Here is a 12659-nt window from a genome sequence, read left to right as displayed (position 1 = left end):
GCTGTAAAGGAAAGGGTGTGCTGGATTTATAACACAAGACAAGACGAGTGTCATTGCGGCACAATTATCGTTTTAACTCGATTAACTTGTTTTTATAATCGTTTGAAGCCCAAGTGAAATTAAAATTCAATTAATTGCAAAGCCCTTTTTGAACTTGAAACTGTGAGCTAGAATAATGCGGACATGTAAGCGGGTTAAACTAGTTAAGGTAAGTTTTTCTTGCATTTATAAAGTAAAACAAGTTGAAACAAGTTCTAAAAAGTTCAATCAACTAAAAAAAAACAACACTGAGGTTTTTTTTGGATGAGCTTCCACCAAATCAACCAGTTGGTCGCTTTCAAATTTTAAATAACCTTTCTAGATATTTGTTGAATTTAAAACACGTACCAGCCAATTTTCATCTTCAAACTTAACACTAACACAAACATTTGATAAGCATATGCTAAAATAACTTGTTAAAGAAATCGTGACCAACAGCGGAAAATACAGATATATTTTTATAAAAAAACAAACTTGTCTTGTTTTCTACTATATTTTTGACTATTTCCGGAAAGCTACACATTATATGTATTTCACTAACCACTTTTACTAACCATAGAGAAATAAACTGAAACCAGTAGGTAAAGAAGGTGTTGTTTGTTACCTGCGCCTGTTCACCGAAGTTTAGGTACTGCTGCTGTTGCACCATCAAACCGTCTGGGTCGAGACCAGCGGCCATTTGGCAGGACAGCGCTGCTTCACCGGGATTCGGGATCGCCGTCATTCCCGGCACAGATCCAGCTCTGGGAAGACCCTGATAGAAACAGGACGTCTTCGTGGGAATCTGGTTGCTGACGGGGTTCGGTCTCTGGCAGGCGGGGTGCACTCCATTTACAGCGACCGAAGGGGGGGTATTTCTGAACATGCAACTGGTCGGAGGCAGCTCCATGTTCTGCTGAACAGGGAATTGTACATTTAAAGTCTCTGGAGTCCTGACCACTGGCCTGATGTTCTGGGCCGGAACAGGATTCCTTTGAAACCCTGGCATTTGTGTGAGGCAGGCGCCCATCGGCTGTTGCTGCTGCTCCAGCGGCCAGGACTGCCTCTGATTCTCGCTGTTTTGTGTTTGAAGTGTGAAGTGGCCCTGCAGGCAGCTGGACGAGGAAGGATCTGCGGTGAACCCCGGCTCGTTTGAAATATTTTGGGTGTATGTTTCCATAAAGTTCTTAACTTGGCTTGAGTTGGGGCCCGAGGCGTTCCACTGGTTGCCCTGATGGTTGAATACGGGATTTGCTGTTTGGTCCTGGAGGCAGACCGGTAGGTTGGGCGTGTTCATCTGCAGGTGGTTCTGCATCGGTTGAGCCATTTGGTTAGAGTGAATCTGATTGGTTGAAGTTTGCCTGCAGGAGAATGCTCCGAGATTGTTGTCCTTGGCAGAGACTTGTAAGGTTCTCAGCTGGTTCTGTGTTTGAGCGCAGGAGTCCACCAAGGCGGGGTTGAAGGTAGCTGGAGCACCAATGTTGCCTGTGGTGCTCAGTTGAAGACCAACGGACGTCTGGTGAAGGGCTGGACCGTTTAAACCAGAAGGACTTAACTGGGGAAGATCCATGTGGGTTAGTTTCATGATCCCCGGGCCCGGAGCCGGGTGTCCGGCTATCATCTGCCCTATGTTTGGTATCAACTGGTTATGGGGCTCCAGAGGCCAGCCGAAGTTCTGCTCCTCACACTGGTCAGGATTCGGGTTGTGGAGGTCCAACGTAGAGAGACAGGGTGGTATGTCATCCAGCTGATCCGGCAACTTGAGCCCGCCCTCCCTCCGGAGCTGATCCTCTACGTAAGACAGGATGTCATTGTTGAGAATGTCGTTCAGGTCTTCGCTCATCTCGCAGCTGTTGGTGCTCATCTTCAGCAGGGTACTCTCCCAGCTCTTGAGCTCGTCGGGCTCCACGTCCAGGGCGTCGGCGAGGTTGTCGTCCCCGAGGATCTGCTGCAGGGTGTCCATCATGTCCTGAACTGTGGCCTCGGACTTTACCAGGCCTCCCACAACGGGTTTGGGTGTGGGGTCCAGCCAGACATCTCCAGGAACGCTGACTGTAGCGTGGCTGTCCTTGAAGGCGACGTCGTTGAGGGTGCTGAGGTTGTTGTTGTGTTCGCAGTAGACAGACTGGTCCTGGTTCATCATGATGCCCAGTATGGAGTTGGGGCTGACGGAGCAGCTGTCCATCTTTCTCTGCTTGGGGGCGGAGCACGGGTCGGGAACGTCGATGGTCGGAGCTACATCGTACAGCAACGCCTCTCCGGTGGCAAAGTTGAAAGGCAACTGCAGCCGACGGAGGCGCAGTTGTTCTTCCCCTTCTTCATTTCTGTAAGAAAAGAAACAAATAAAGTTATAAAGCAGATATAAGTGTTTATTAATCTATGTTTCTGTAACTCAGCCAAGTGGAGGCTTCTAAATAAACAGATATTGATAATAATAATAGAAGTTATACTTGTTGACAAATACTGTGCATTATTAACCCTTAAAAGTATCTTAACATCTGCTTCCAACCTTTTAAAAATGTCTAAATCGTGTTTTTAAATGCAAATTAGGGAGTTGAATGTTACTATTTCAATTAAAATAATAATAATAATAACCTGACCATAATTTATTATTTTTGGATAAATCAAAATAATAATAATAATCAATCAAAACAAATAATTGATTATTTAATCACCGACCAACAAAGCGACTAATTTCTTTATTCCATAGCACTTTACATAAAAGTGAATGATGAAAAAATAATAATAATCCGGATATTTACAAGAAATAAAAATAATAGATTATTTTATTGACTAATAGTTGGTGGCACATGTTTTGCTATTAAACCCACGCTGTTAACTTACGTCAGAGCTCTCTGCCGCGCAATGATGAAGTCCGGTCTCCCTCCTTTAAAGACCAGCCGGGCGTTGGCCTGGACCCAGACCCACGTCCCGGTTTTGGTCAGCAGCCTGAAGACGGTGAAACCACTTTCTCCTGTTTTTATCACTGGAGACACAAACAGAGGCATAAATATTTATGTATTATCCATTTATGTTTTAAGCTTCATGTGAAGACAGCAGCAGGTTCAACAAGAGAGAGAGAGAGAGGAAGAAATGTGTTCCGCCTTCACTGAAATAGTTTTATTTTATATAACCTGTGTATCTCAATCTTCATCTCTTATGCACAGAGAAAATAAAATCAGTTGAATAATTTCTTTTTAAAGTGTGACCGGAGCTAGATCGACCTCTTATTTAGGTCAAAGATGTCAAACATTATGACAGATGGCCAATAGGACGTCTTTAAACTGCTCGTTTGCACCCTAAAGATTAAATTTTTAATACGAAACAGAGACAAGTATCAAATTGTTACATTAATGTGCAAGTATTTGGGCTGTTCACTACATAAATTACTTAAAATTAAAATAAAGAGGTTAGAAAACGCCTTCTTTTTCATAATAACATGACCATCAGTTTCTCTCCATGTGCTGAATGCAGAATTCACTCTCTAACACCTCTGGTGGACAAACTATGCAGCAATAATACAATAATATATTGATGAAGGATTTTTTTATTTTATCTGCAATTAGCTCATATCGGCTGATAATATTGGCTCGCTGACTTATCAGTCGGGAACTACTGATGTCAGAATTATTGAAAATGTCTAAATGAAGTCACCCATGTCTAAATAACAAGTAATCCATCACTTGAACAGCTTGATGCTTTTTATTCCGTGGCTGAAAAGGGCCGTCTGACTTACTTCTGATGTGGTTGTCGGCGCAGTACATCATGTCTGCAGCGTGGATGAAGTTGTAGCCCGAACCTTTCATGCAGAGCTCGATTTCGTTGTAACCCAGAACCACCTTCCCCCTGTAGAGGAGGGAAAAAAGTTAAGAAAAACAGATTAAACATCTCAACGAATGTTCAAGACGCCACTTGGTGACGACCTGTTCCCAGATGTCTTCCGCTGTACTCTTGTAGATATTTGTAAGATTTAGGTTCATTTTTGTTTTTGAAAAAGAAATTATCTAAATGTTTAGCAAGATTTTAAAGCATTACTTTATGATTTGTACTTTCAATAACTCTTATTTGCCCGTTTCTCGTCTTGCTTTGTATGCGTTGTTTTTGTATGCTGGTTCATCTGTCTCAGGTCTGAAAAATAGATCTTAATGAGACTTAAATAAAATTTGTGAGTGTTTAATTTGTATTTTTTTCTCTCTAGAGAAGCCAGATAGTTCCAGAAATGTAGAGAAAATACTTTTGATTTGAAGTCTGTTTACAGCTCGTCCACCATTGATGCCAAAACCAGCTTGTTTACAGTCGACAAGGTTTGTTTCATTACATTAGCAGAGGATACAAACTGCCTTTGTGTGCGTGTACCTGGTGTCGATGCCCATGGGAGTGAAGTCCAGTTTGTGTTTGGTCTGGAAGATGAGCGTCTTGGTGCGGATCTCCAGGATGGATGGCGGCTGCATCGGCGTGGCGATGGAGAACAGAGCGGGCTGCGGCGGAACCAACGTCCCGTCTTCAGACAGCCGGTTCTGGCCGTGGACGAACTTCAGGCGGCCGTGGAAGTTCAGAGCCTGGAGACAAACAATCTTTGACGTCACTCTGTGAGCATTTCAGGTCCCAAAAAGTTAGTCTGATATATTGCTGTAGTCTATCTTCATGAGCATAAGCAGAATAAAAGGATTTAAAAGTATTTTCCTTTTATTTTAGTCCAGAAGATGAACCTATTAGAACAAATAAAAGATGCTTTTGTTGTATCAATATAAGATGGATTGTAAATGGCAGCTGATCAGGCTGATTGAGACGTGACCCGTGTTTCAAACCTCACATCCTCTGAAGACGTCTAATCAAGGAGTTTCACTCTGTTTCTCTGTGATATATTTAGCGGACTAGAATCTGCTCTCGATGTCTTGTTTTCAACGCTGCGTGAAAGAGGGGAATCCGGGGAAAATGTTAAACTTGTGAAAGTTGCCTGAATCTCACATTTTTAGGCTGTAAGTGGAAATAAGTCCAGTTTTAAAAGTTAAATTCACACACTGTGAAACATGTTTTAAAGTCCTCAGTACATATAGGACAGTATTAAAGGACCTTTAAACATTTAAGGATTTGGAAACACTTGACAATAAAGATCAAATGTCATCATGCCTCATCGCAACCACACTGTGAAAACAATAATAACTAAAAGTCCTGCATTCAAGACGCTAACTTTGGTATTTTCCCTTTTGTTTTTGTGACTGATCAAGACAACGTTTTTGAAATTGTCTTGTCAAAGTACATCCACAAAAGTGCTTGTATTTGCTGCTGACAGGCTCAGATTGTTGTTAGATGTTATTTTAAGTGTCTGACAACGTTATAGAAAGGATCCCTGCAGAGATAGGCCTTTTCATCAAAGAGTAAGATCCTTTTTGTTTAACCAGAAACAGTTGCTATATCGCCACCAGACTCCATTGATAAAAATCATAATTTTACCTGGCAGAACACGGGAGTAGCTGGTCCACCGCAGCCTCAGTCTGTTAGTTTCTTTGTGTTATTACACGTCACACAATAACACAAACTAACGAATTGAGGCAGCAGTAGACCAGAGAAGTAAAATTACGTGTATTGTTAATGGAGTCTGGTGGATTTTAAGAGAGAGATGTAGCAACTGTTTCAGGTTAAACATCTTACTCTTTGAATAAACGTCTCTCTCTCGCTCTCTCTGCAGGGATCCTTTTCATAATGTTTTCAGACACTTGTAAGAAGAATGTGAGCCTATGAAAAACAAGCACTTTAGTGGACAAACTTTGACGGGGCACAATTGCCAGCAATTGCAAGGATTTTGTTGCATCCCTGTTTCGCTGCTGCCGACTGCAGCGCGTTCGCTCAATACTGGACCAGTTTGAAAAACTGACGACAGGTTTAAAAATACCTAAGTTAAAGTACAAACAGTAAAAAGTACTAAGTATCAAAGTGAAAGTACTCTTTTCATTTCACTGCTGCATTAATGTGGATGTTGCATTTTCCTGCTGTAGATTTTTAAAGCTGAGCTCATTTTGACTCTTCTATATCCTGTCGGGTATTTTAATCTGCAGCAATGCATCGTGGTCTAAAAGAGCATCATCTGCTTGTAGCGCTGCTGTCCAGTGAGAAAAAGCCTGTTTTCAGCTTTGTGCCGATCAGCTGATCAAAGGTGGGGTAAATAGTTTCCTCAGCTTAAGAAGGAGGAGGATTTTCGAAACCCTGGAACTTCTTTTTTTACTGTTGAGTAATTCATCTTTCAAAACCCAGACAATCAGAGCTGCTGTGTTTTTGTATTTGTGTGTGTTTTACCAGGAAGCCAGAGGAGTTGTCGAGCAGGCAGCGGAAACGGCAGCAGAAGTTTCTCTCCAGGAAGGAGGAGTTCTCTGGAGGGATGGCCTGGGGGTCGTAGGTCACCACGTTGCTGCTGATCTCTGCAGAGCTCTGCTCACCTGCAGCGATTAAATGAAATATTTACCATATTATTCCATCTAATGTTGATTATTTGTGCTGCTGTCACTCTTCCTCTACAAATCTACTTGTGTTTGAATGTATTTATCTTTATTGTTAGTTTATATTTAGACTCGGTCCTTTGATATGATGTTCTTCTTCCTGTCTGCGTCAACTTGTTTTATTTCTCGTTCATAGTGTTTAATATTTCTCATACTTATAGTGTCAACATTTTTTATTCTATATTGGCATCTCCCTATACTTTTACTGTGACAATAAAAATATCTATCTACATCTAAATGTAGAACCCCGCACACTTTTTATTATGCTTTTTTATTTTTTCCTTGGGAAAGTATACAACAGGTACATCTGGGAGGAGAAAGGGTTTATTTTGTGGTTTGTGTGTCTTTAATAAACATTTAAACGATGTACTTCTATGTATCTTTATGTTCTGCTTGAAACGATAAAAACAAATAACTGCACTAGCATTTAGCTACAGAGTTATTCACACTGTATTTTAAAGGATAAGTTGCTGCTTCAGTGTTTCTCTGCAGGTCACTGGCTCTGTGTTTGCAGGTTTACTCGCTCAGGTGTAATGCATTGTGTGTGTGTGTGTGTGTGTGTGTATATAATGACTTACTGGGACTCTCTGCGCTGCCATCTTGGTGGATGGTATTTGGGTTGAGAGCGAAGTGAAGCTGCCGTCTGAACAGAGCTCGGTCGTCTGTGTGGATCAACTCAAACACACTCTGATGGACAACGTCCGACTGAAAACACAGAAACAAATTTCCCTTTGTTGTATGAATGAAGTTGCAATTTACTGCAAACTGGCAGGATAATTATTAGTTATTAATTATTCGTAACAAAATATAATTTACAGGGTAAAAAACCCAGACTGTCGACTATATTTCCATCTCTCAAAGTCCAAACTTTAGACCATAATTGTATAAAATTAAAATTCATAAATCACTGACAAAAATATTTAATATATAGCTCTGAATAAATACTAATTAAATAATCCTTCTTGTCTTTTTTCCAGGCCTTTAAAGCAAAGTTATCAAATGTTTTTTGCTCATTGGAACACCAGAAGATTTCAGGCTTATTAACTGTCTTTAATCATCAAATCATGTACAGCCTTAACCTTTTCTTCATCTACATCATTTCACAAGCTTTTTCTGAGGTTTTAAGTGAGTTTTAAGTCAATTTATAAAATACTAATGATAATAATTCCTTCTTATCTTATGTGTTTTTATGTACGTAATACATTCTTTTCTAACATGTTGTTGTCTTATAAGTCTAATCGTATGAAAAGTGCTGTATAAATAAACTTAAGTAATAACTTGACTTGATCTATGCTAATCTAAACTTCTCAGCAAACAATAATAAATACTGTCTGTCTCAGAATGTGAGAGGATAGAAATACACTGGAACAGTTTATTAATATTTATGAATGTCCTCTCCAAGCATCTCTATTTAAAGAGAGGTTTCCAGGCCGCTGATTCATCCTGTCCCATAAGCCGTTTGGCTGATCTCCAGGCCAGCATGGGTATATTAGCGTGGAGGATTTGGCTCCAGCGCACGTCTTGGCAGCAGAAACATAAATGTTGATGCTCAGGGTCATGTAGGACTTCCCACAGCAGAGATTTACTCTACGCTTCAAAAAAAAATAAAAATAAACACACGTTCATATTCATTGCGGAGTCATCGTGGACGTCCCTCCAGCTGACCTTTGATTCAGTTTAAGTTGCTGATGTAGGACGGGACATACGTACGACAGGATGCAGTAGCACTTGTAGTAGCCTGAGTAGTAGCCTGCAGCACTGGAAGTACTAACAGTACTAGTAATCATAATCATAGTTGAGCAGCAGCAGTAGTACTACATGTTTTAGTAGCAGTATAGGTATTAATGAAAGTAAAAAGAGTTGGAGTAGCTGCTGTATAAATATTAATGGTAGTAGTGATCGTAACACAAGTTGTGCAGAAGCAGTACAAGTATTACAGTTTTTAACAACTGCTTACACGCAAAATCTTTTAAATTTCTCACTCAAAGACCAAAACCTCATCTCAAATCTGCAACACCAAGAGCTATATCTCAGTTTTCAATTGCATAAAACACTTTTTTTAACACTACACACAATTCTCTACCTAACCCTAACAGGAAGTGAGCTGCTTTCCTTTGCAGTAGACCTGTAAATAGGTCAAAGGTCAGATTACCTGTTTTGAACAATAGATGCCAACAGTGGACAGAGAGCAAGGGGAGGAGGAGGGAGGCGTCGAGGACAAGTTCGAGGATGAAGAGTTGGAAGAGGAGGAGGACGAGTTCAGGGCCACACTTATTGATCATGTGATCAATGATCACAGTGAGAGAAGCCAAATTTGAGTCGCTTTACATTGGCATCCATAATTTGAACCTTCAGAAATTAGAACAGCTTGCAAGAATCTAATGGTTATTTCAGCAGTACGGTGTTGTAAAATAAGCATTACAGTATTTTTAGCAATAAAAGAAAAAATGATACTTTTGGTTTATACATGTTTCTGGTTTCCTTTTCTTGTATGCTGCTGTATACGACACTGCGCTACTGCTACACCTGTAACGTTTAGCCAAATAAATATTTGCTGTTTCAACATTGCACTGGTGTTTACAGAGCACTTTTCAGCACGTCTTGGCAGATTACTTTCACTCTGGAACATTGTATGGAAATGTACACATGAGCCTGCAAAAAAGAGCTTTATATTTAGAACAACAGCGTGTAAAATGGTTTGTCAAAGAACTTGTAGCGGCAGCAGCATTAGTGCAAGTATTACTACTATTGCTGTAGCAGTAGTAGTACAGGTTTAAATAGTGCTAATGATAGTAAAAAGAGTTGTAGCTGCAGCAGAAGTAGTAGTACGATAATTGCTACTATTGCTAATGTTGCAGGAGTACTAGTACAAGTAGTAATAGTTTTATTGATAGTAAAAAAATACTAATAAGTAGTAGTAGCATGAGCTGCTGCAATCCTGGTCTGATCCCAACAGTTGTTCTAAGTATCTGGGTCCGGGCTCGGGTTTGTGTGACGGGCCCTCAGTCGTGGTTTGGGCGTTTTGTTGGCTCCTCGAGTGTTTGTACTGGCAAGCTGCGTTCAGCACCGATGATGCAAGTTTAAACACACGCACGGTGTGAACAATGCTCTCAGACCGTGGCGTGGATGAACGCCTCTGACTTCACGCTGGAAACACAGAGACTGTGCAGAAAGAGCTGGAGGTGCTGAGAGAACCACACCTCTGGGCTTCTTTCTGTTACTCAACCGTCGACAAACAAACCCCACACAAAACGGTCCTTTGTCAGCAGTGCTGAAAAACGACTTCAAACTGCTCAGCGGGCTTTGTTGAGTTCAAAGCAACCCTGAAGTCAGGATCTGTGAGCACCAAATAAAAGTCAGCTGCACATTTCCGCTCCTTAAAATATTAAATAAAGAAAATAAGTCAAATCTGTATCATTGAAATCTCTTCTCTTTATAAGCAGTTTTATCCAGAATGTGTGAGTTTCCTCTTTTATCGACTCTATAGCTGCACGTCTCTATAAATAAAGTTTATAACAAAAGCAATAGTCAAAGCGGCTGGTGAATTTTGGGCTTTACCAGCCACCGTGGCCTACAGAACAAAACGTTTCCTGCCCTGATTAGCATCCTGACTTCAGACTGTGTCGTGGAAAAGCAGTGATGTATATGTTACCCCACCACCCCCCGACTGCAGACATCTTGTTTACAAGTCAAGAGTTCAGAGCCGACAAGGCAATTCAGTTCTCATGCACACACACATTAACTCACACACACACACACGTGCCTCACCATTAATTAGCCAGCTGTTCAACTGAATTACTTTAAGTCTATTTTAAAGGACCGTTACATGTTTATCTACAAATTCTGTAAACTTTACAGCTTCTCTCTCCATACATGTCTGTTTAAATGTCCCGCCATCATCCCTGCCTTTCAGTGGAACCCGAGCTCAGTTGCTTCTTTTAAAGCTTTGAAAGCTTTTGCTTAACTGATGTTATTTACAAATACTAAAGCTAATTAAGACATGCTGGTCCAAGGTGTTTATTGTAGAAATGTCTTTTTGAATCAACTTCCGCTTCATTTACTTCCACTTCTGCAGAATACCTTGAAGTTGTAAACTCCTTTTTTGATCCCTGATAATTTTATGTCTCTGAAATGTACGTTGTTTCTCAGGTTTGCTGACCTAAACTTTGTCTTTACCTCCTTTGTTTATTCTGCAACAATAGGAGAAAATGAAGCCTTGAAAGATGATGCAAAAACAATTTTTAATGTGTAAACACGTTGGAACAGCCTATCGGTTGATCCTAAGGTGAAATAATAAAACTCCTTTCATTTTATATCTTAAAATGTCTGTTTTTATGACATTAACATTGTTTTTTGCTTCTTACCTTGTACCAAGGTTTTTCAGTGGATTTTTAACTACTTATATTTACATACAAACTAGAAAAATGCTCTAAACCTTTTCGCTGGTAATGTCAAGTTTTTCCTCTTTTTATCCATCTTAGGAATAGGAATATTTACATAACCCTTTGCTAGGTTTGTTTATTGTTTTTCTTCCGGGTGACCCGTTTGAGCCGCTTTCAGACGTGATGAGTGAAAGTGTGTCTATGTATTTACTTGTAAGTGTCTCTGTATCTATTTGTAACCGCGCTGCTGCCACTTGCCAGGACACTCTTGTAAAGGAGATTTTTAATCTCAAAGAGTTTTTTATCCCGGTTAAATAGAGGTTTGAATGAATGAAAAAAAAAGAGAAGAAACACTTGGGTCATACATGAACTGAAACCAGCTGCTTCGTCAAAGGTAGGAAATGGGTGCAAAGCGTACACCAAAATGTTCTTTTAAAGGCTGTTTAAAGAGGAACATCAGAGTTCAGGAGGTCAGTGAATTGAAAACAGGTTGTCTTGCAGTAAAGTCTTATTTCCGTACATAGGCTCCTCCTCACAGCGGCTCATTTTATCATTTCTGGGGCAGATCATTGCTTCTCTGAAGAAGAAAAAACACCCAGCTCTACATTTATATACTTTATTGTTCTTCACCCAGAGTTGTCCCTAAAGAAAATCTTTCCGTTTCACGCCATGTATCAACAACAAGGTCCATAAGCAAGAGCACTAATACACCACTGTAAAAATTCTGGATTTAAAATGTATTAAGACTATTAAAGTAAAAGTGCTCCCCGTGTCCCCTGTGACTGTTATACTAGAACCAAAGTGACTCCTTCACAACGCTTGCGGCGTCCAGCCAACAGTCCAGAACTCAACGTTATTAACATTATATTCAAATTGTTAAAAGCAAAAGCAGCAAATCTTCACATTTGAGAAGCTGGTGTTTGTTATAAGTTACTTACACGATTATTAAAATAGTTGCAGATTAATCTGAATAATGGTGTGCATATATCTTAGATTGTAAAGTAACTCATAACTGAAGCAGTATGATAATTGTAATGCAGAACAAAGCGCAATTTTTCCCTCTGAGATGTTGAAATACGTGACGCCCTCCCTGATAAATATCGTCACTTTTGCTCCAGCAACAATGAAACAAAGTTTCCTAGAAGAAATCAATAAATTGAAACTGTGTATGTGAGTAAACTGATTAACGTTCCTGAGGAGCTCAGACTGAACAAACCTTCTTTTAAACTGCTTCTTAAAATGTATTTTTATCAATTAGGCCTCTCAATATGTTCACATTTTAAGTCTCAGAACTTTATGTTGTGACTGAGTAAATATGTATAAATATGTATAAATGTATTTTATATTGTCTTTATTTCACAGGGGCCGTATTACAGAAACTATCCTAACTGCTTGGTAACCGTGGTAATAAGGGTTAGATTTACTGACTGATTTAGGAAAAAGGCCATCACAGATTAACAGTTCCTCAGTCACTTTCCTAACTTTAGATAGGAAAAGTGTTTTACAGAAGCTTCCTAACTTTGTAAAATCTTAAACAAACTCTCCTAACTTTAGGAGAACTGTTGAGCTGTCCTAACTTTTACTTTTCCACCAGCTGGAGTTTGCTAACTCGTTTAATCCACATGGCTGCTCTTTTACTCCTTTTACAAAATCAACAAACTGTCAACAGGCAGTTAATAATAACAATTTTTTTTGTATCTTTGATGGCGTTAATGACTTCCTAATGCCTTGTTTTGACAGGGAACTTCATTATGTTTCAACTATT

At 39.8% G+C, this 12659-nt stretch overlaps 1 protein-coding gene across 1 annotated transcript in view; it reads right to left on the bottom strand.

Annotated features, from left to right (window-relative positions):
• Positions 1-12659, bottom strand: part of ahr2 (aryl hydrocarbon receptor 2) — an 84132-nt gene that overhangs the window by 7289 nt on the left and 64184 nt on the right. Inside the window, exons 5-10 of the mRNA XM_038715410.1 lie at positions 7091-7217; positions 6313-6452; positions 4375-4577; positions 3755-3864; positions 2863-3004; positions 644-2342 (exon numbers count right to left, since the gene is read on the bottom strand). Of these exons, the coding sequence (XP_038571338.1) occupies positions 644-2342; positions 2863-3004; positions 3755-3864; positions 4375-4577; positions 6313-6452; positions 7091-7217 (2421 nt within the window). The remainder of the gene's footprint in view (positions 1-643; positions 2343-2862; positions 3005-3754; positions 3865-4374; positions 4578-6312; positions 6453-7090; positions 7218-12659) is intronic.

Source organism: Micropterus salmoides, unplaced genomic scaffold (genome assembly GCF_014851395.1).
Source record: "Micropterus salmoides isolate LMB-PRFRI ecotype aquatic unplaced genomic scaffold, ASM1485139v1 Ms_hic_scaffold_1, whole genome shotgun sequence".
In the NCBI taxonomy this organism is placed as follows: domain Eukaryota; kingdom Metazoa; phylum Chordata; class Actinopteri; order Centrarchiformes; family Centrarchidae; genus Micropterus; species Micropterus salmoides.
Note: the sequence above shows the minus strand (reverse complement) of the source record. Positions and strands in the feature narration are given on the sequence as shown.